This window comes from Coptis chinensis, chromosome 6 (genome assembly GCF_015680905.1).
Source record: "Coptis chinensis isolate HL-2020 chromosome 6, ASM1568090v1, whole genome shotgun sequence".
Lineage (NCBI taxonomy): Eukaryota > Viridiplantae > Streptophyta > Magnoliopsida > Ranunculales > Ranunculaceae > Coptis > Coptis chinensis.
The window spans coordinates 29401134-29423602 of NC_141461.1; the positions used below are offsets into that span (position 1 = coordinate 29401134).

The window sequence follows — 22469 nt, forward strand, 5'->3', positions numbered from 1 at the left end:
AGTGTGGTTATAAATTGATCAACTATTAAAGTATGGTTAGTTGTGCTTTGGTAAAGAAGAAAAATAAAATATGGTTATGCTATAGCACAATTGGTCATCTATTTGAAGTTTTGGCATGGAGAGTATATGTTTTTTGTTACCAGATTGATCTCTTCATGTTACTATTATTCCTTATTTTTGTTTATGTGTTTGTAATTGCTTGGATATGATGATCAAGATTAATTTGTAGAAACTCTATAACTGAGATAATGTTATGCACACATTGATTTCGATTTCAAATAATTTCACAGGATGGATTTACTAAAGGGATAAGATGATTTGTAAGCAATGGAGCACCCAAAACCATCAATGTGAATGTGTCTCTCATTATTATGTACAAATTTATTTTCTTTTATTTGGCTCAATGGTTATATTTTTCTTTTGTTATTATTATTTTTTTCCCGATAACTCCCACTTCATTATTATTAAACACCAAAATACAAAATATCAGAGTTTAGAACTATTGAGCTAGATAGTGGGCCTTTTGTCTACTCCTTTAATCCATTTACAAATAAGTTGAGATAGTTCAGGAGAAACTTTCCTAATAGAAAATTAAATTATAGATATTCTTAATCCCATGTTGCATTAAGGTCCCGTTGTTGATAGTTTTACACGTCCATGAAACTTCTCTTATGGATAGGCATCATAACATCCTTCACACTAATAACATTATGAGTGCGTCAACCCGATTTGATTCACAATAACATTATGGATCCTCTTTATAGCAGTTTCCTCATTTGATTCCATGTTCATTGAAGAGCAAACAACACGTTCATATGCTAATACGCTTTTACTCAAACATAACACATGATTAGAGAGTATGAAAAATTATTATGTTTTCTAATTATTTTCATTAGTGGGTTGTGGGTTGTTTAGTAATTCAATTTTATTATAATTCATTAATTAAATTGAATAAAAATACATAAAAACGGCTCCCGTTCAACGGTAGATTTTTGGTTAGCACATGCATTTGTTTTCTTAACCAGGCATTCTCATAAACTCCTAAAAAAACACCCATTCCATATATTAGTTAGACCTCCCTAGATTTGTTACTTTCTCCTTCGTGTATTTTGTATTTATTTGGGCCTCCTCAAATATCAAAACACATATACAAACAAATTTCTAAAAAAAACTCTTCCATCCTTTCATACGAATCCTAATAAAACAAAATTCCTAAAACCTACTAAACCAAAAACTCGACTTCTTATATCAAACCCACTCTCAAACCTAGCAAACAAACTTTCTTAAAACTCTCAAACCTAGCAAAACAATTTATCAGCCACCATCCTATTCATGTGAGTTTTTCTTTAACACATTGTCAAGCTAGCTAGGTAATAGGGAATACACTTTGGTAATAGGAAATACACTCATGTTTATTTACAAGAGCTACCTTTGTTCTAATTAAATTAGATTTTGAAAGCTTCGTGTGTATTAAGATCTGCTACAAATTTGATACATCTGTAGGAGCCTGTTCAGTCTCCTTCAATCTCTCATTTGTAATAACTTTTAGATTTTTCAACACCCATTCCCAGTATGAATTGCAAATTAAGATTCTTTAGCTTTTTGCACCCATTCCTAATGACACACAAGCTCCTGCAGATGTATGAACTGGAATTAACAGACATGTAACTTACATATCACTTTGAAATTCACAAAAATAACCTAGAGAATGCTTTGTTAGACAACCTGAGACAATGCTTAGTAAACATATTAATTAGTATTGTAGCATGTCCAATAAAACTTCACTGAAACTAAAACCTTCCCCCTACACTAAATCACATGTATGAAATCATACGTTCTAGGATAAGTAGACTAATATATACATACCATAGAGACTAAACACTAAATCAGCATGTATAAAATAATACCTTCTAGGATAAGTAGACTAATACATACATACCATAGAGACTAAACACTAAATCAGGATGTATGAAATAATACGTTCTAGGATAAGTAAACATAGACTCACATCTCAAGGGGTGAAACATTTGCAATTAATCAACAAAATAACACTTGAATATAAATTTCAGGAGTTCAGTCAAGAAAAAGCTAACCAGCTTTGGTATGTTCCAATTAATCCACGTTCGTAGATGACCACCAAGGTATTGACCTTAGCTTCAATAGGTACGACATTTATGAACCAAAAATGCTCATCAGATATAACAATTGTGAATACTCTATTTATCCACAACTTCATACCTTCCCTTAACAATTTATAACAGTGTCCCATGCCTTACACGGCGTTGCGAATAACAACCACAAGAAGCATAATACAATGGATTCCAACACATTCAAAGAATATAAAAAATTTGACTGATGAAAACATTCAAAGAATATAAGATAAATGGGAAAGCTTAGCCAGTTGATCTATCACTGTTTTTCCAAAAAAAAAACAAAACTCCTTTAGCAGTGAATTCGCCGCCAATAGCAGCTGCTGCTTTCTTAGCTGAGATAATTGCAGTTGTAGTAACAAGAAAAAATGATAATGAGAATAATTTGATTCACAAAAATCAAAACACAAGGATTGATATATAGAGACATTTTCAAAGGAAAAAAAAATTGTATCCAACTCATTCAAAAAAAAATTCAAACATAAACAAACCAACAAAGTAAGCAAATTATATTGATTAATATGATTATAGTTTCATTGCAATATTACAAAAATAGTCATAATACAATTACTAGACTATGAAGTCAAAGACTAACATAAAGATGAAACAAAAATCATAACTACCAAAAGATACAAGTCTGCCGGAAGAACTTTAGAGCAAAATCAGACCATACAAGTTCCTATTTAACCCCCAACTTAAGACATACAAGAGACGAACGTCACCAAAATAAAAGCATCCAAAGTCACCATCAAAAGCTTCGTACCATAGAGCATCCAAAATCTATTCAGCTGAAAAATAAAATAAAAAAATAAATACACCAAAAGATATTAATTATACTATAAACATATTAATTATACTATAAACATGAAAACTTTATATCTCATCCACAATACAACCGGTTGTTCAACTAACTTTATTGACTTTTCATGTGATATTTTTACATGTAACCAAATGAACTTGGAGGAGTCCTATTACTGGACGCGCATGATTTCTAATTTTGTATAAAGCACAAACATGAGGGACTCATAAATACAGGATTGAGAATGTTATATGATAAGTATTGTGCTAATTGTCAATGACACAAGAATTCATAAGGCAAGGTCACTCATTTTGACATACACGAGGACACATCATCACTCTCTAACCACTCTCTGTTTTTCCATAATTTGCATTTATCAGTGGTTTGGTCATAAATCAAATTAATTATGTTTGTTGAGCTATTTTTTCTTTTATTAATACTATGTTGTAGTATTAGTGTTGACATCAAAATTTGAAACACTACAACATTCTATAGTTAAAAAAATTTGGCACATAATAGTTCATGAAAATGGTCCCTGTTAGTTAAAAAAGACTGGGATCACCTAACCAACAAGCCTAAACACGCTTAAGAGATTCCTAAGATGGGTCTGTTATTAAGTTTGTAATTCATAATGTATGCCATGTGAATTGCTTCTGCAAGTATAGATATGCTACTTCAATACATTAGTTCCTCCCTAAATGATAGAGACCAGTATTTTTAGTGTTTTCATCAAAATTTAACTCACTACAATGTTCTATAGTTAAAACTTTTTAGTACAAAATATTTTATGAAAATGAACAATTACTGTTCACACTGAACAATCATTGTTCATACCTATTGGACTATGAACAATGATTGTTCATACATCAACAACATGAGGAATGATCAATGAGAACACATATTGGACTATACTCCTATTAGACTATGAACAATGGTTCATAACTCAACAACTATGAACTTTTTTGGACTATGAACTTCTTTTGGAACTGAATTACACACTTGATACTTGATGCACCTAATCATAGTAAAACACAATTATTTTGAATTCTACATAATCAAGTTCAAGAATTCTTTTGACAACTCTATAGTAAGTGACTTCATCATCAACAAGATTCCTATCTTTGGCACTTGCCCTAAAACTAGTCACAGCCTTCATTGAGACCCCACTATTCTATGTTGTTGTCGTTGATTCAAAATATGATGTATAAAAATCATACCCGTTTGCTGTGTATCTATTATATGACATCGCTGTAAAAGATGGACCATCAACAATCTTCTTGAAAATAGATACTTCTTCGTTTTGTAGTTGTAGTCTTAACCAAGGAATGTAATCCAACTTTTTTGCTTGACTGCCCCTAAAATTTTTACCCCTTGATTTATGACTTTGGAGGTATACTTGGTACTTCCTGTGAAAATAATAAAAATCCAGAACAATTGACATGTAGAACTCAAGTATTGACTACCAAAACAGTGGTAAATGCATGACTTACTATTCCCACTCAACATTTTTTGGAGAATGCGTCAAAACCCACTTGCGAACTTGTTGATACTCTACATTTGGAAGAACATATTGCTTTCCCTTTTTATCCATAGGGTTTGCACTTTCGATATCCTCATTCATGATCACCCTTCTCCCATTCTTATAGTTTCCCAAGTTGCCATCATGAATGTATTCCATGCAGTACATCATCGCCTCTTCCACAAGGTATTGCTCTTGAATGCAACCCTTTACAAAAGTCTGATTGGTCACATACCTTTTATAAGTCTTCATCATCCTGTGCATGTGCCATTAATTAATACAAAATGACATACAAATCACAAGAAAAGAATATTGTGAATTTTACTCACCTCTCAAACGGATACATCCACCTATATCTAACAGGTCCGCAAATTTGTGCCTCTTCCGCTAAGTGCATAACAAGGTGTATCATTGAAACAAAAAATGAAGGCGGGAAGTATTTTTCAAAGACACATAAAGTTTCCACGATGCGTATTCTCATGGTTGAAAGCTTTGCATGACAAATAACTTTGGAGCATAAGACGTTAAAGAATAAAGACAATTGGCGAATAGCTTCATGCAATGGCTTGTGTTTTTTGAATAGATGCATCAATAATATAGGCAATAAATGCTATAAAAGGATGTAATAGTCATGCGATTTTAGGTTCTTGAGTTGAAAGTCCTCCAAGTCCACATTATGTTTCCAATTTCCACTATATCCAACAAGAACCTTCAATTGGTGCAAAGTTCTACAAATCAAAACTTTCTCTACACGAGAAAGAGAAAAAGCACCTATTGGATAAGACCACTTGTCATTCTTCATTACCAGCCATAAGTGTTTCTTTATCTTCCTAGCCTTAAGGTCCAAACGGGCTTCGAGTCCATCCTTACTCTTACCTGTACCCATGATTGTTGCAAACAGATTTTCTGCAATATTTTTTTCCACGTGCATCACATCTAGATTGTATAGGCAGATGCTGTAGGAATTAAATATATAAGTGAATATATGGATATGTATACATAAAGTTACATGATATACTACTACACAAATGTTAAAAATACCTCCCAATACGGCAATGTAAAGAAGATAGAATCCTTTGAAAATGCTGAATTTTCTAGTTCTTTAGTCCTTTTTCTCTTCTTCTTCCTTCTTTCTGGTGTATCCGGCACCTTACCAAACTTGTTCTGAATTTGACTCATTTTAATTTTTACTTGAGAACCCTTTAAACGAATAGGGCGCTTACCATGTTCTACTTTGCCATTAAATTGTGCCTTATGGACTCTAAAGCGATGATTCAGGTCTGCTAGGAACTTTCGATGACCCATATAAGCAAACTTTTTTCCATGCTTCAACTAAGTAGAATATGTATCTTCACTACAAATAGGACATGCATACCTTCCCACCGTTTTACGTCCAAAAAGATGGTGAAACGCAGGAAAATTGTGTATCGCCCACAAGCAAATTGCCTTCATAGTAAATGTCTCTTTAGCATGGGAGTCATATGATTCAACTCTAGCAAGAAGACGTCGATGTTATCCCCTGGGCTACTTGGACCAGGAATTAGAAGTGTCAACATAGTAAACTTTTTCCGTATGCACAATGATGGAGGTAGATTGTATAGAGTAATCATAACAGGCAAGCAACTATAACTGCTTTTAATTTTGTTCCCAAATGGATTAAATCCATCTGTTGCAATCCCTAATCTAACATTACGTTCGAAAGCAGAAACTCGGCCATTTAAGATTAATTGAGTTCCACATGGAAGAATCAACGGGATGGCGATATATAGCGTTGGTCAGAAACTGCATTTGCATGCCATTTCATATTTTCTGCAATCCATGGTATGCTATACATCTTTTGCAATCTCTCGGTCAAAGGAAAATACCTTAGCTTCTTCCATGGTTTAATCTTAACCTTCGGTTTTAACGGGTTCACTAGTTGCCATCTGTTTTTACCACAAGTGGGACAACTAATCAAATCTTTATATTTGTCACCCCAGTATATAATACAGTCATTTGGGCATACATCAATAATTTCACACTTCATGCGAAGAGGTTTGATCAAGTTCTTAGCAGCATAGGTCTTCTCAGGTAGTGTATTATCTTATGGTAGAGTCTTTTTAAGGAATTGCAGCAACTCTATGAAGCTACTATTAGACCACTTGTGTCTAGCCTTCATGCTCAACAACTCAATCGTCGTCAATAATTTTGAATCTTCACCCTGACATAATGGATATGTTGGTTTTAAAGCATCCTCCATCAACTTGTCGTATTGAACATCCTATGGTATGGCGTTGGGTGAATGTCCATCATCATCTCCATCATCAACTTCATTAAGACATGCATCTAAGTCAACAAGATGACTTCATTCAAATGTGTCATTGACCATCTCTTCCATCCTTGGCAACATATTTTCAGGACCCCTAGTAGAAGAACTAGTGGGAGCTTCAACATAGTTACTACTTCTGGATGATGGCTCTCCATGATGTATATGTCTCGTCTATACCATCATAGATAAGATGCTCAGCAATATCTTTTGTTGTTGACTTCCCCCCTAAATTACGACAATTAGCACAAGGACAACAATACCAGTCAAGTTCCTTTCCTAATTTCTCTTGTGTGAATTAGATGAATGATTTAACACCTTGAAGGTATTCGGTAGACAAAGTCAGTGCTTTCATCCAGTTCTTGCTTGGAAGCATTGAAGACATTTTCTAGATAAATACATCAACATATATAATATTAGTAGAATTTCAAAAATAGTATTCAACTTGAAACCTATGAAAGGTATATATCATAGAAAGTGGTACTCAAATTCCTTTCTGCCTCCTAACACACTTAGCACCCCAACAACCCACCTACCAAGTCTAAATGGTTTGCTCAAGATTGGAACAATTACAGTAACAATGTAAATAATATATATATATGTAGGACACTTGGTGATTTCATGTTAATAACAACTTCCTTACTCTCTATGGCCAAGACCAATTAATGCCAAAGAAGTCATATTATTTACAAACAAGAAACCATGTTACTTGAAAATATAAAGTTTGAAATAAACTAATCCAACTCAAACTAAAATTTGTAAGATTGGAACAATTATAGTAACAATGTAAATAATATATATATGTAGGACACTTGGTGATTTCATGTTAATAACAACTTCCTTACTCTCTATGGCCAAGACCAATTAATGCCAAAGAAGTCATATTATTTACAAACAAGAAACCATGTTACTTGAAAATATAAAGTTTGAAATAAACTAATCCAACTCAAACTAAAATTTGTAGATATATATTCTAAATCAGTAGAGGCTGAATATCCAAACAATGAAAAATAGCTAACTCAATCGACCATGCACCTGATGTTCTTAAAGACAAACAAAAAAAATGGTATAAAAAAAAAATACAACTCATAACTAAATAGCAGATAACAAAAAAAAAAGATACATATAGCATAAACATAAACAGAGAACAAAAGCAGGTTTACAACTCATAACAACCAAGTGTACAAGTTCTCTTTCATGTTAAAGAGAACAAAGCTCTAGGTCCAGATGGATTCACTCCCTATTTTTTCAAGAGTTGTTGGTCGAATGTTGGGCACGATTTCACAGCTGCAATTCTTAATGCTTTTAAATTATGTAAATTTCCTAGAGGTGTTAACTCCACTTTTTTATGTCTTATCCCTAAAGTTGCCAATCCGTCTAGGGTTAAGGACTTTAGGCCCATAGCTCTATGTAATACCATATACAAATGCATCTCTAAAGTTATCTCAAATAGAATTATTTTAGTCATTAATGATCTGGTGCAGAATAACCAGTCTTTCATTCCTGGCAGATTGATCCAAGACAACATACTCCTATCTCATGAGCTACTCATAGGGTATGAAAGGAAGAACGGGACTCCTAGATGTACCATTAAGTTGGATATCAGGAAGGCATATGATATGATCAGCTGGGATTCCATCAAGGCCATGCTCAAGAAATACAGGTTTCCGTCCATCATGAGTAATTGGATAGAAATATGTATCTCTACTCCTTCATATTCGGTGATGATAAATAGAGCACCTAAAGGATACTTCTCAGGAGGAAAAGGAGTGAGACAGGGGGATCCCTTATCCCCATATCTTTTTGTACTAGTCATGGAGATTCTTAGTTGTGTTCTCAAACTGAAGATCTCGGACAAGTCCATCCTGTATCACTCAAAGTGCAAGAAGATACAACTCTCCCATATAGCTTTTGTAGATGATGTCCTTATGTTTTGCAAAGGAGAAACAGGGTATGTACAAGCTATAAAGGAGTGTCTTGATGAGTTTGGTAGAGCTACTGGGCTGCAAATGAACAAGCACAAGACTACTCTATTAGCTGGAAGCCTAAATGACCAAAATGTGAGAGGCCTGGCATCTATACTGGGAATAGAACTGATCAAACCTCCAGTGAGATACTTGGGACTTCCACTTATCTTGACAAGGCTCAGTATCAGGGAATTTCAACCTCTGGTGGAAAAGGTGACGACTAAAACCACTAACTGGAAATCTAAGCTCCTCTCACATGCCGGAAGACTACAACTAATACACTCAGTCCTTCTATCTTTCCACACATATTGGGCTTGAACTTTCATTCTACCTAAGACTGTGCTTGAGCAAGTGGAAAGAATATGTGCCCAATTCTTATGGACTGGTACAACCTCACAGAGAGGTTATCACCAAGCAAATGGAATTCCATTTGTCAGCCAAAGGAAGAAGGAGGGTTGGGAATAATGAATGTGCATAGATGGAATGTTGGTGCATATTGTGGGTTGATATTCAAATTGGTCACCAAAGAGGATACATTGGGTAGACTAGACCTGGCAACAACATATTAAGGCGAATTATTTCTGGTCTATGGAGGTGCCGAGAGACTATTCCTGGACTTGGAGGTGTATCCTGAGTATGAGAAAAAAAGCCAAAGAGTTCATAAGATACACCATTGCGAATGGTGAGGATACATATCTTTGGCATGATATCTGGTGTTCGAAGTCGCCTTTGATCGAAGATGTTGAAGCCTGGGCAGTGTGGTCATTCCCTATGGATACTAAGGTCCAAACACTCATGGGTTAGAATGAGGAAGTAAGCAGTTTGTAGGTACAAACACTAAAGGAAGCAATCCTGACAGTGGACATCAATCGAAATCTGGTCCATGACAAGATTGTTTGGACTCCGCATCAAAGTGGCTAATTTACTCCTCATAGTGCTTATGGAGCCTTATCATGGGAAAGAGAGAAAAAAAGATGGCATAATCTCGTCTGGGGTAAATGGGTACTGCCAAGGCACTCTTTCACCACCTGGAAATTGTTTGCGAATTGTATCCCCATGCAAGATAGACTAGCACAGATGAAGATTCTGAACTCCTCATAATGTTGTCTATGTCAGCACAGCAGTGAATTCTCAGAACATTTATTTTTTGAATGTCCGTTCTCAAAAGAAGTATTCACAAGAGTGAAGCAGAGGCTGGGTATTTTCACTTACACAAGAACAACAAATAGGGAATGGACTTCGATTCTGAGATTATGCAGAGATGACGCAGTGGGAGAAGTGTACAAGATCTTCATATGTGCAACTGTCGACAGCCTCTGGAAGAAAAGAAATGCCCGCAGATTTCAAAACACGGTCAAAATAGCGAAGATCATTGGTAACAAGCTGGAATGAGAGGTAAGGCGCTACATCCAAGTTCTAAAGCCAGAACTCAAGGAGAGCAGTTCAGCGAGAAATTTATTTCACCGACTCGCAATAGATCCACATTTTAAGGCATCTCAAGTTATTGAGTGTTGTTGGACCCCGCCTCAAGGGGAGAGAATAAAAGCCAATTCAGATGGAGCTTTGAGTGCCAAGGGACCGAGTCATGGTGGAGTCATGCAAGATAGAGATGGTCGGGTTGTTGCTGCCTTCACTGGAAATGGAGGTATGATTTCAGTGCTTTTCCAGGAACTCAAAGCTATCGATATATGTCTTCAACGATGCCTATCAGAAGGCTATCAAGAGGTGGAGGTTGAGTCCAATTCTTTAAAGGCAGTCGACACTATCAACAAAGGGGAGAAACCACCATGGTACTGCTAGGACGTCACTGAGGCAATTGATAGGAAGAAGCAGCAGTTTAGATTTATCTCATTTTCACATGTGTATAGAGAAGTAAATAGAGCTGCAGACTAGTTAGCCTCTTTAGGCCAGGATAATAACACTTTTGAATCACATTTTGTCCCTCCATTAGATCATATGCTTCAAAGCATTGTAAATGATGATGCTAGTGGACAAATGTATGTAAGGAATAGTTAAATTAATATAGGTGGGGGTCTGCCAAACCTCAGCTTATTTTGGGGAAAAAAAAAAAAAAAAAAAAAAAAATGTACGAGTAACAATTAATTTTTGAAAGTCCCCAATCTCAATTTCAAGTTTTTTAACATGGGTTTCAACTCCTTTCCCTATTCCACTTAAAATTCTGTTATGCCCATCTTCACAATGTATGGGGAAAAAGTAGAGAACAATCATTTGTTTCAAGACCATCGCCATTTTCAACACTTCCTAGTTCTAAAGTTAAATCTTAGAAACAAAGAATAGATAAAGTTAAACCATTTTATACCTTGCCTTGAAGAAGTAGTGAGAAATATTCAGCCTTTATTCGAAGAAAAATTCCAACGGGAGAAGAACCTATTAAATCAAAACATCACAAATTTGTTAGTGAATAACAAGCAAAAAGTGAATAACAAGCAAACCCCATCGAGAGTGTAACTTAATTTCGTGAATGTTGTGATGTTGAATTTGGGGATTTAAGTGTGAAACTAATTTTAGTGGAAAAAAAAAGGAAGAAAGAAGTGGGTACCTTCTTTTCGCAGAACCAAAGCAGTGAGAGAAAGAGGGAGTGAGATATTGGTATTTGGGGAACCTGAAAATTTAAGGGGGAAAACAAATTGGGTCAATTTTTTTGGGGGGAAATGGTTTCTAGTCTCTCAAAGGAGAGGGGAGTACGTAACTCGATGCCTCGACAACACACTGAAGATGGAAGTAGACAGTGGAAGACCGACGAATATACATAGACTGATATAAGCCGTCTAATACCAAGAATTAGCCATGGTTTAGTTTTAGACAGTTGGAAGCCGTCCTATTCTGGGGCGTCATGCATGTCCTAAATCCTCCATTTTGACGTAGTGATAAAAAAATTCAGGTATTATTTCAAACATTTTGTCTACAACTATTTGAAAAAAAGTAGTAGCTATGGAGAAACGAAAAACAGAGCTGTTTTGTAAATGTTGAATTTTATTTTATCTCCTTCAACTTTATCCTGGTCCTATGCGATTTGCTATGAAAGGGGGGTTAATTGCCTTTTTACTTACTGATGGGATTTTAAACATTTTTCATCTGTCAGTTTCAATTTTCTTACTTGCTGGATTAGTTTCCACGAACTTGAAAGAAGTTTATCAACATATCCGAGTTATTATATATTTCTAAAAATTCATATTTTCCTTAAAGATATATCCAAGTTCATTGACAATCCAAAAATGAGTTTGAGCGATTGTTGTGGGTCAATGTTGCTATTTCTTTCTTATTTGAGGGCCAGTTGTAGCTTATTGTGCCAGTAACTCCTTTCTTTGGTACTTTGGAAGCTTTTATGATTTTGTAGCATATTAGTGTATATGTTGACTTTTCTTCGTCCCCCTCCCTCCGATTATGCTATAAGCCTACCTCTCTTCTAACTTGACTATGTTTTGTAGAGTTTTGAGCTTTAAAAGGTGGTGATTGATGCCTTCTGGTTGATCAACCTATAGACCATTATGCTTGGCCAAGAACCAAGGCAGACAACATCCAATCTTGGGCGTCTCAACAAAATGTCCATACAAGTAAGTAGATTCTAAATGAGTCTGTCACTAATTGCTCAAAGTTTATTGTTGAATGCACCTTAACCAATTTGTTTTCTTTGGTGACATCCATCTTCTAGGCATTGATCCATAGGTTGAAGAAGAAGATGTTGTTGAATCTACATAAGAAGAAGTGGACTGATGGTCTAATACTTCAAGGATTTGATACCCATTCCAAAACCAATGTGCAGATTGTCCAGGTTAAAAAATGTTCATTCTCTTTATTCAGTTTTCGTGCTATCATCCTGTTTGCTTGCCAACTGATTTTATTACAGAATTGACTAGGAGATGGAAGTGTCATAGTCGATTGTGTCTATACAACAATACCACCCAATCTCAAAAGTTCATCCAATTACTTAGAGATCGATAGTTATGAATTTTATAAACCAATGGAACAAATAAATTTTAGAGTCTGGAATGAGGACAATGTATACGAGTAGACTTAGGTGGAGAATCTTGATAGACAAACTCATACCTAAGACCATCAATGAAGGTTAAATTCCTTTCTCTTGCAAACTTATTATTCTTCATTCTAATACTTCCACCTAAGGAAGATGATTATTCCTCTCTGTTAGGTTCAATTTGGAAAATCTATATTAGCTTAGACCATATTATTATATTACATCATGAGCATCTTGGTAATTGATAAGAGCCCAAAACTGCAGTTTAAATCCTTTAATAGTATTTCTATTTAGCCAATTATGTTATTAATAATATAGGTTTATCACTAATTACGTGCCTTTGAGTATTTCAGGCTTCGGAGTTGAATAAATGTTAATTTGTTACTAATTAGTAGACTATATTGTAATGAGGCTATGATTGCAATTTGGGTGATTGTTGGATATGTTTATCCTTTTCATCATTTCACTTCAAACTCTTGGCTTTGTACTGTTAATTTCCTGTAATTATGGTTAGCGGTCTTAACAATCAAGCTAGTAATACTGTTCCTGTAAGAGATGCTGCTCCATCTTCGTGGAGTGCTCTGTTCCATGGTTCTGGGGTGGTATCGACTCTCACTCCTTTGAGAAGCTTCTCTCCAATCTTTAATGATGGGGTTGCCATGGTTCCTGACGATCTGGTCGACCAAGGTATCCAGCAATGGGATGACTATTTAGTTGGGTACTTCTTAGATAAGAGGTTGTCTTTCCCATTTGTCAGGGATTTCCTCACTAAGACTTGGAAGCTTAAAGCAAGCTTTGAAATTACAACTGATAAGGAGCTATTTTATTTGAGATTTACCAGTAATGAAGATCGGCAGATGGTTCTGGAATCGGGGCCGGTGTTTATTGCAAGGAGGATCTTTGTTATTAAGCCGTGGAGTGTTGAGATGGACTGCCAGAGGAGTGTTCTCAACACAGTTCCAGTTTGGGTGAAACTCCATGACCTTCCTAAAGAAATGTGGACTTTGGATGGATTATCCTATACTGCCAGTTTGATAGCAGCTCCAATGTTCATGGATGACGCAACGGCAAAAAGAAAGAGACTGTCGTTTGCAAGGGTATGTGTAGAGGTCCCTGTAAACCATAAATACGAACCTACTGTTCGGCTTAAGGTGAAAGGACGAGAAGTAGCGGTGGGAGTTGAATATACATGGAAACCGTTGTCATGCGAGAAGTGTAACAAGTTTGGTCACTCCACAAGCAGATGTGGGGCTAGAACTGTGAGGAGATGGAATGCTCGAAATATGGTGAGGGGTGAAACTAGTGGCGCTACTAGATTAGAAACTAATGTTGAAGGGATTGAAAACCAGCGGAATAACACCAACTTGGGGGCTAACAATCAGACTGGGATATTAGGACCAACCCTACAGGAGGATCAAAATAATACAGTAGGTCCTTATTCTCGACAGGAAGGAGGAGTTTGTGGGGTTGCTACAGCGCAAGGACTAGATCGAGCAATCGGTCTGAATAATGAAAATGCCCTTGGTACTAGTCCTATAACAGGGGAGATGGGTATTACTTCTCCAGTAGCAGTCAATGTGGAGGAGGAGTCAATACTAGAACCAGGGTACTCAGTGGGGGGTGAAGTTATAGTACAAGAGAACCAAGCTGGGTATGGGAATAGGTTTCTCTTATTACAAGAGGATGAAGAGTCTCCCGGGAACAACAATGAGATAGTGGTTTATGATGAATCAATAGATGGCGGGGAAGCACAATTCCAAGGAGAACAGGCTCTATATGAAGCAGCTGCCCTGGAGGAAGAAACCATCAATGATGACCTCTCCAAAACTGAAAAAGAATTCTTTGATGATGAGCATAGTCCTCAAGACTTAGCACTACTTCCTTTGCAAGTGATAACAAGGGCTCAGTCTAAGCAGCAACAGAATCCACAAAATTTCAGCAACAAAGGGAAAGGTAAGAACAAGGGTTCTGGGAGGAAGGGGAAACATAAACGGTAGCCATGTCGAAGCTTGCTGTTTGGAATGTACGAGGCCTTAATGACCTCAATAAAGCTAGTTACCTGAATAAATTTAGAAGGGTGAATAATTTATGTCTTTTTGCTATGGTGGAGACGAAAGTCAGAATATAGAAGTTTCAAATTATCGGTAGTCTCTGTTGTCCTTCGTGGCCTTTTGTAAACAACTACGATGCGGTGGATGGAAGGAAGAATCTGGATATCATGGGATCCGGGGGTTATAGCACTATCAAAATAAAGGAGACTGAGCAACTTATACACTGTAAGATTGATCTGCTCCCTTCTCTGAACACTTTCTTTTTTACTGTGATATATGCAAGTAACAATAGTGCAGATAGAACGAGGCTATGGGCTGAAATTTGCAATATTCACAATGGCACTCAAGGAGAGTGGTGCATTGCAGGAGACTTCAATAATGTTCTTTATTCGTTTGAACGGATTGGTGGAGAAGCGGTGCACCCTAGGGAAACCACCCCTTTCAGGGATTGTCTTGTCACATCTGAGCTGTATGATCTCAAAGCTATTGGAGCGTTCTATACATGGACCAATTTTGATAGGAAGTGGTCCAAAATTGATCGATGTTTGGTGAATAGTGCCTGGAGTACTACATTCTCCTACTCTTATGCAGAATACCTGCCCTCGGGTACTTCAGATCACTCTCCGATAGTTATCGCTATCATCAACAGAGTTGCCGCTAGTCCTCCTTTTAGGTTTAGTAACTTTTGGGTCCTTCATCCAGAGTTCTTGGGCGCCTTTTTGCAATGTTGGAGGGTGCAAGTGAATGGCAGCCCTCTCTTCATTCTGACGTAAAAGCTCAAACTGTTGAAAAGCAAGTTGAAAAGCTGGGCAAAATTCTTCTGCTCGGACTTAACTAAGCAGACTGAGGCTGCTAGGAAGGAACTCAAGTATATACAGAGAGCACAGCAAAGTAATCCAATGGATGCTCTACTATGCACTAGGGAAAAAGAGGCACGGTCAACACTCTGTCAGCTTATCATCATGGAAGGAGAGGATCTCAGGCACCGTACTCGATGTGACTGGATGAAATATGGAGATAAATGTAATGAGTTTTTCCATAAGATGATTAAAGAGAGAAAAGGTCGTAATTTGATCTGGGCTCTTAATGATGAAACTGGTACTAGAAGGGAAGGGCATGAAGAAGTCTCCGCAGCCTTTGTTGACTACTATAAGACCTTATTGGGACAACCGTCCCCAGCTAGATGTGATCCTGAATACCTTGAGAAGCTGCACTTTTCTAGGGTTCTGTCCCCAGATGAAGCAGAGACATTGATACAGGAGTTTACAGAGGCCGAGATTCAACAAGCTCTGTTTGAGATGGAGGATAATAAGGCCCCAGGGCCTGATGGGTTCAATGCATTTTTCTTTAAGAAGAACTGGCAATGGGTGAAAGATGAGTTTGTTCAAGCTATTCTTTCTATATTCTCTCTTCAGTCGGTGCATAGAGGAGTGAACTCAACTCACTTGTGTCTCATCCCGAAATGTGCAACACCAGCCAGGGTGGAAGAGTTCCAACCGATAGCTTGCTGCAATGTTCTCTATAAGTGTGTCTCCAAAATGCTCACTAATCGAATGAAGCTATTTATGCCTGATATCATCTCCATGCAACAATCCGCCTTTATTCCGGGCAGATCCATTCAGGATAACCTCTTATTAGCTCATGAACTTATTAGAGGATACACAAGGGCTCATGGGACTAAACGATGCTCTATCAAGATTGATATTACCAAAGCATATGATACCGTGAGCTGGCAAACTATTGAGATGGTGATGGCAAGGTTTAGATTCCCAGATAAGTTCATTGTGTGGACGAAAATGTGCTACTCCTCACCGTATTTCTCCATTTTAGTAAATGGAACGCCTCATGGTTATTTTGCTGGTGCTAGAGGTCTTCGCCAAGGGGATCCACTTTCGCCTTATCTGTTTGTCTTAGTAATGGAAGTACTCAGTGGTATGTTGAGGAATAAGGTGGCAGCGAAGGAATATTCTTACCATCCTAAATGTAAGAAATTGAGCATTACACATCTTAGCTTTGCAGATGACATCTTGCTGTTTTGTAAAGGTGATCCCAATACGGTTCAAGCTGTGAAGAATACCATTGAGGAGTTCTCTGCATGTACTGGTCTGAAGTTGAGTAGTCAGAAGACTACACTGCTTGCGGGTAGTATGAGTCAGCATGAAGCCCAGGAATTAGCGGATATAATGGAAGTGCAACTAGTCCATCCACCGGTAACATACTTAGGCCTTCCTCTCACTGCTTCTAGAATGGGAATTAAGGAGTGCCTGCCGTTGATAGAAATGGTGACAAAGAGGATAGCAAATTGGATGAATAAGTCTCTAACACATGCTGGAAGGCTCCAATTGATACAATCTGTCCTTTCCTCTCTTCATGTCTACTGGGCGAGAACCTTCATCCTACCCCAGAGAACTTTGAAGGACATCGCAAAGATTTGCAATAGATTCCTTTGGTCAGGGCCAGATATGAACTCCAAAATGCATCATGCAAGTCACGCTACACTCAGACTTGGTAAAGATCAGGGAGGCTTGGGCATTGTGGATCCGAAGACATGGAATAAGGCTGCCTATTGTGGACTAGTTTTCAAAATTGCGAGCTATGAAGATTCCTTATGGGTTCAGTGGACAGTTGAAAATCATATCCGAAACCAACACTTTTGGACTATGAAAGTACCGACCGATGCCTCGTGGGTCTGGAGAAATGTCTTGAAGCACAGGGGAGCAATTCAGAAGTTTGTAAGGCATCAGATAGCGAAGGGTGGGCAGACCTATGTCTGGCATGATCCGTGGTGTCATGACGCACCATTAATTCAGTGGGCAGAAGCAGTTCAACTACTTCATGTTCCGGATAATGCGCTTGTGAGTGAGCTTATTACAGATGGGAGATGGAACCAGATCATTACCAGTTTGCCTGACAGTGAGCTCAAGAGGAAAATAGAAGGAACTTATTTGAACCCTCTACTCTCTAGACCAAGTAATTTGGGCCAACAATGATCGGGTAGATTCACATCCGGTCGGATACCGTGCTCTTAAGCATCCAAACAAGGTGAAGTGGTACAGTTTGATATGGGGCGGGCTTGTTCTTCCTCCCAAACATTCGTTTCTGGGTGGTAGCGGCTCTTCGCAAATGCATTACCGACTTCGGAGACAGGTTGGTTAAGAGGAAGGTATTAACCCAGTCGAATTGCTGTTTTTGCAACACCTCAAGAGAGCATTCGAAACATTTGTTTTTTGATTGCCAGTTTACAAGAGGAGTGTGGGCAAAAGTGAAGAGGTGGATGGGTTTGAGCTGTTGTGTTAGAGCCGTCAACCTCTGAATGGTACAGTTGTTTATGGCTATGTCGTCCCGCTACTATGGAAGCTGAAATTATAAAAGCTATTGTTTTTGCGCAATGCTTTTTATCCGGAGAGAAAGGAATGCGAGGAGATTTCAGCAGCAACAACGTACTGAAGAGCAAGTTTTCAGCAAAGTGCAAAAGGAGATGAAGATATATCTACAAACTGTGTTGAAGGAAGTTCCAGAGACTGTAGCAGCTAGAATACTGATTGACAAAATCGGTATACAAGTCTCCTTTACACAAACGAACCCCAGCTGGTGCTCGTGGCTTAGGCCTAAACTAGGGGAGCTGATGATAAATACTGATGGGTCGGTTACAGAGGAATCAAATGGATTTGGGGGAGTGATTAGAGATGAAACAGGGGCAGTGAAACCGCATTCACGAGCGATTCTACTAAGAAGTCGGTTATGACACGGGGAGCTTTTAGCCATTGAAATTGGTATGAAGGGGTGCGGTTGACATTGGAGCTACAAGAGTAACTATTAAGGCCGACTCACGGTGTGCTATTCGGGCGATCATAGGCAAAGAGGAACCCCCTTGGTACTGCCTTAATATCGTCGCTTCCATTATTGCTTTGAAAGATCAGTTCGAAGTAGCGGAGTTCAAACATGTTTATAGGGAGACCAATCGGGTAGCTGACTTTTTGGCAAAGCTATGTAATGTTTTACATGACTCATTGCTGTTTTTCCTACCTCCTTTGGATGGTGATCTATCTAAACTTGTAATGGAGGATGCGCTAGATAGAATGTATATGAGATTATGATTAATACAGGTTGGGGTCAGCCACACCCCTAGCTTCTTCAAAAAAAAAAAATTAGGAGTTAAAAAGAGCTAAAGTGATTGCTAGAGAAGTTTTATAAAGAAAACGCAAGTTTAATAGAGAAAAAACCCTTAAAAAGCCCAAGTCAACACTGTTAAGTGAAAGTCAAACCGGATTAAAGAGCTGAAGAAAAGTCAACAGAACTTCAAAATGCCATATCTTTTGACTCAGGCCTCGGAATTGGGCCCATTTTATATCAAAATGACCACCTCAGAAAGCTCTTTCCAATAGTTTAGGTCTTGACTCGATCAGAGTAGAATAAGTTAGTAAAAATATGCGCTACAGTAACACGATCAGAATTGGAAGTCTTGGATTCAACCAATTGGGTTATGGATTTGATTTATGGGTCCATAACCTAACCTAAAAACCCATGCACAATTTTGTATCATTATATAAGAGAATAAAAACCCTAAACTCTCTCTCTCTCTCTTCCATTAGTTAGAATAAATTTGGGTTCTCTCTCTCTCTATCCTTTTTAGTTTTAGTTTATGAGTTTATTTTGTAGCCTCCATTAGAACATTTTAATAAAAGATTTAGTTTATTCAATTTAATTACTTCTTCTTTACATTATGTCTTCATTTCATTATTTTAGTTTAATTAATCCAATAATATTAGGCTAATCCCCATTAAAAGGAGTGATTATGAAGCCTAATGAGGAATAGATTGCTTAGTAGAATTATTGAATTGTGTATGTATTTCAATGAGTTTAGTTTATTGTATGACTTCCAAAATAAGTATATAGTAAATTAAACTAGAGATTGTTATAATTAAGTCGAGAGACTTGGTTGTAATAATCATACATGCTAGTAATAATGACTATATAGATGTAGGTTGTTGCTAAGGATGATAAAGTTTGAGGCTTTAGGTTGGATCATTGTGTGAAAACCTAAAGATGATCTATTTTCAATGAATAATTTTATTCTTGCTTGAAACTAATTATTAGGTGGATTGATTACTCTTCTCTATAACATTCTCTTCCATCAAACTATTTCTATTAGTTTAGTTAATTTATATTTATTTGAATCCGTAGTATAATCATAGAATAGAAATCTCTAAACATAATTATTGCTCTCACCATTGTTTCTTTGTGTTTGATTAATTGGATTCTATTTAGTCTTGGTAGTTTAGGAGTGGAACGAATCCGTACTCTTTATATTACTTCATTATTATTTGAAAGTAGGAATATTGATCTAAACACTTGTTTAGTTGATTGATTATTTGTATTTACGCATAGATAGTTAGTTTACATAAATTTGTCATTATCAAATGGCGCCGCTGCCATCATAAACTCTTTCAGGACAAGAATTCAATTGCTTGAATCCAAGGGGCAATCCTCCATTCTCAACCCACCCACCCTTTTAATTTTTCATTCATGTTTCTTGCATTTTTGTTACTGTTCACTTTTTTAGGCACAAGGGCGCACGCCCTCCATTTTGCCTTGTTCAAAGCGCGCCCCGCCTCCCTTGTGTCTACGGATTCACAGTGAAGAACACTGCAGAAAAGGTATTTATAAATTTTAAAAAATTCTGAAACTTTGCAGGCATAATTCTTAAGGTGTTATTGATTTACTTAAATATTTTCAGATTTTCCTAAGTTATTTTACCTAGCGAATTAATACTATCTTTACAGTGCTGCATTTCAGCTTTCAAACCATAAGTTTCGGGAAACACTGACGAGTAAGGTTACTTAGGTAGTTCCAAAAATTCTAAGATTTTTACAAGAGTATCTATCATAAGTCAAGAGTTTGCAATAAAAATTTGAAGTGCTTTTTATTTGTTTTGACCACCTAACTAGTAGATTGTTTCCAGTGTGTTTCTGCAGTTTTGCAACACTTAATTTCTGGAACAACAACCGATAAGGAGGGTTTGTAGAACTCTAATTGCTCTAAATTTTTATAAAAACATGCATGATCTGTCAGGATTCTCCAATAAAATTTTGGCAATTTTTGGCTCTGTTTTGATTGATTAACCATTCGGTTGTTTGTATTGTGTCCGAAAACTGTCTCACAAACTTTGCAAGGCAGTAGAAGGAATTTCATAACTGTGATTGTTCTGAAATTTTACAGGCTACTTATTGGACTTCTTAGCAAACTATTGTAAAAATTTCAAATTTTTTGGAGCGCACACTTGCTCTAAGTAGCCTATTTCTGAAGTGCGCCCTCACTCTAAGTACTGGAACTCGTGTCAAGCAACAAGACGCCGCTTTTATTAGCTCGATTCCAAATTTTTAGCCCATCTCCAAACAAAGCCCGATTTTCACAGGTTAGTTGTAGACTCTCCTTTTGTTCAAATTATTTTATATTCAGTGTTTCCAACTTCTTAAATACACTGAGATTGCGTATACAAGACGCTATTCATACGCGTAGCAAGGATGCATTCAGGTACTCCTTCTTCAACTCCTTGCCTCTTTTGTCAGAAGAGTTTCAATTCTAGTATAATCAGGCTTGTTTTTCGTAGACGCAATACCACACGCCTATCTAGAATTTCACACACTACACCTGCATCAATGGCTACAGAACCAGAGACTCCTCTCTCTGATTTTTATAAAGCACTAAACGATGGCCCTAAGTCGTACATCATTATTGCAGACCTAGTGGGAGATTTTCGAATTCCCCTGAATATATTTAACTTTTTACCATTTTTCATGGTTTAGACCACGAGAAGCCTTATCAACACATGCGTAGGATAGAACAAGTTCTCACTACATTCCATCATCCTAGCGTAAGTCCGGATCAAGTTAAACTTAGGGTGTTTCCATTCACCCTAGCCGACAAGGTGGCGTCTTGGTTAACTACCCAAGCAAGTTCTGTGGACTCATGGGCCAAACTTGTTCAATTGTTTATGGAACAGTTTTACCTACCGCTGAAGACAGATGAAATACTATACAAGATTCATTTCTTCTGCCAGAATCCTCATGAATCCTTTTCAGAGGTCTGGAATTGTTTCACTGATCTTCTCATAGAGTGTCCACATCATAACCTTGCGAAAGACATGCTTGTTCGTGCCTTTTTCAAGGGGCTTTCACATCATCATAAGGAGGTTCTAGATATCATGACTGGGGGTAGTTTTCTTAGTAAAGGAGCCTTGGAGGCTTATAAATTCTTAGAAGCTTAATCTAAGAGGAACAACAATTGGGGAGGTAACGACTTTTCCCGCTCTACTCCTTCTTCTTTTGAGGTTACACTTGATCCCGAGCTTAAAACTCTTATCAATACCCTCACTAAAAAGGTAGATGCCCTCTCTGTTTAACAACAACCCACTCCATTCATGAACATTAACTCTACTCGTTGTAATGTCTGTTTTAGTCTTGAGCATTCCGACTTCTATTGTCCTCTTGCCTATGCACAATCACCACCACCACCATCAAATTTCAACCAGTTAACTCAACCTCAAAGACAAGGAAACTTAGGTGACCAGAATAGATGTTTAGTGCCCATGACCCAGAACTATCAACATCAAGACATGAACACTCAACAAGCCTTAATTCCAGTCCAACCATCTACAAACAAAGTAGTAGTGACCTTGTTGGAA

At 37.3% G+C, this 22469-nt stretch overlaps 1 protein-coding gene across 1 annotated transcript; it reads left to right on the top strand.

Moving 5' to 3' along the window:
* Positions 1-14952: 14952 nt before the first annotated feature.
* LOC147492490 (uncharacterized) lies at positions 14953-15558 on the top strand. Its single transcript, XM_086567521.1, has one exon. The coding sequence runs from the start codon at positions 14953-14955 to the stop codon at positions 15556-15558; it is 606 nt and encodes a 201-aa protein (XP_086423647.1).
* The last annotated feature ends 6911 nt before the right edge of the window (positions 15559-22469 follow it).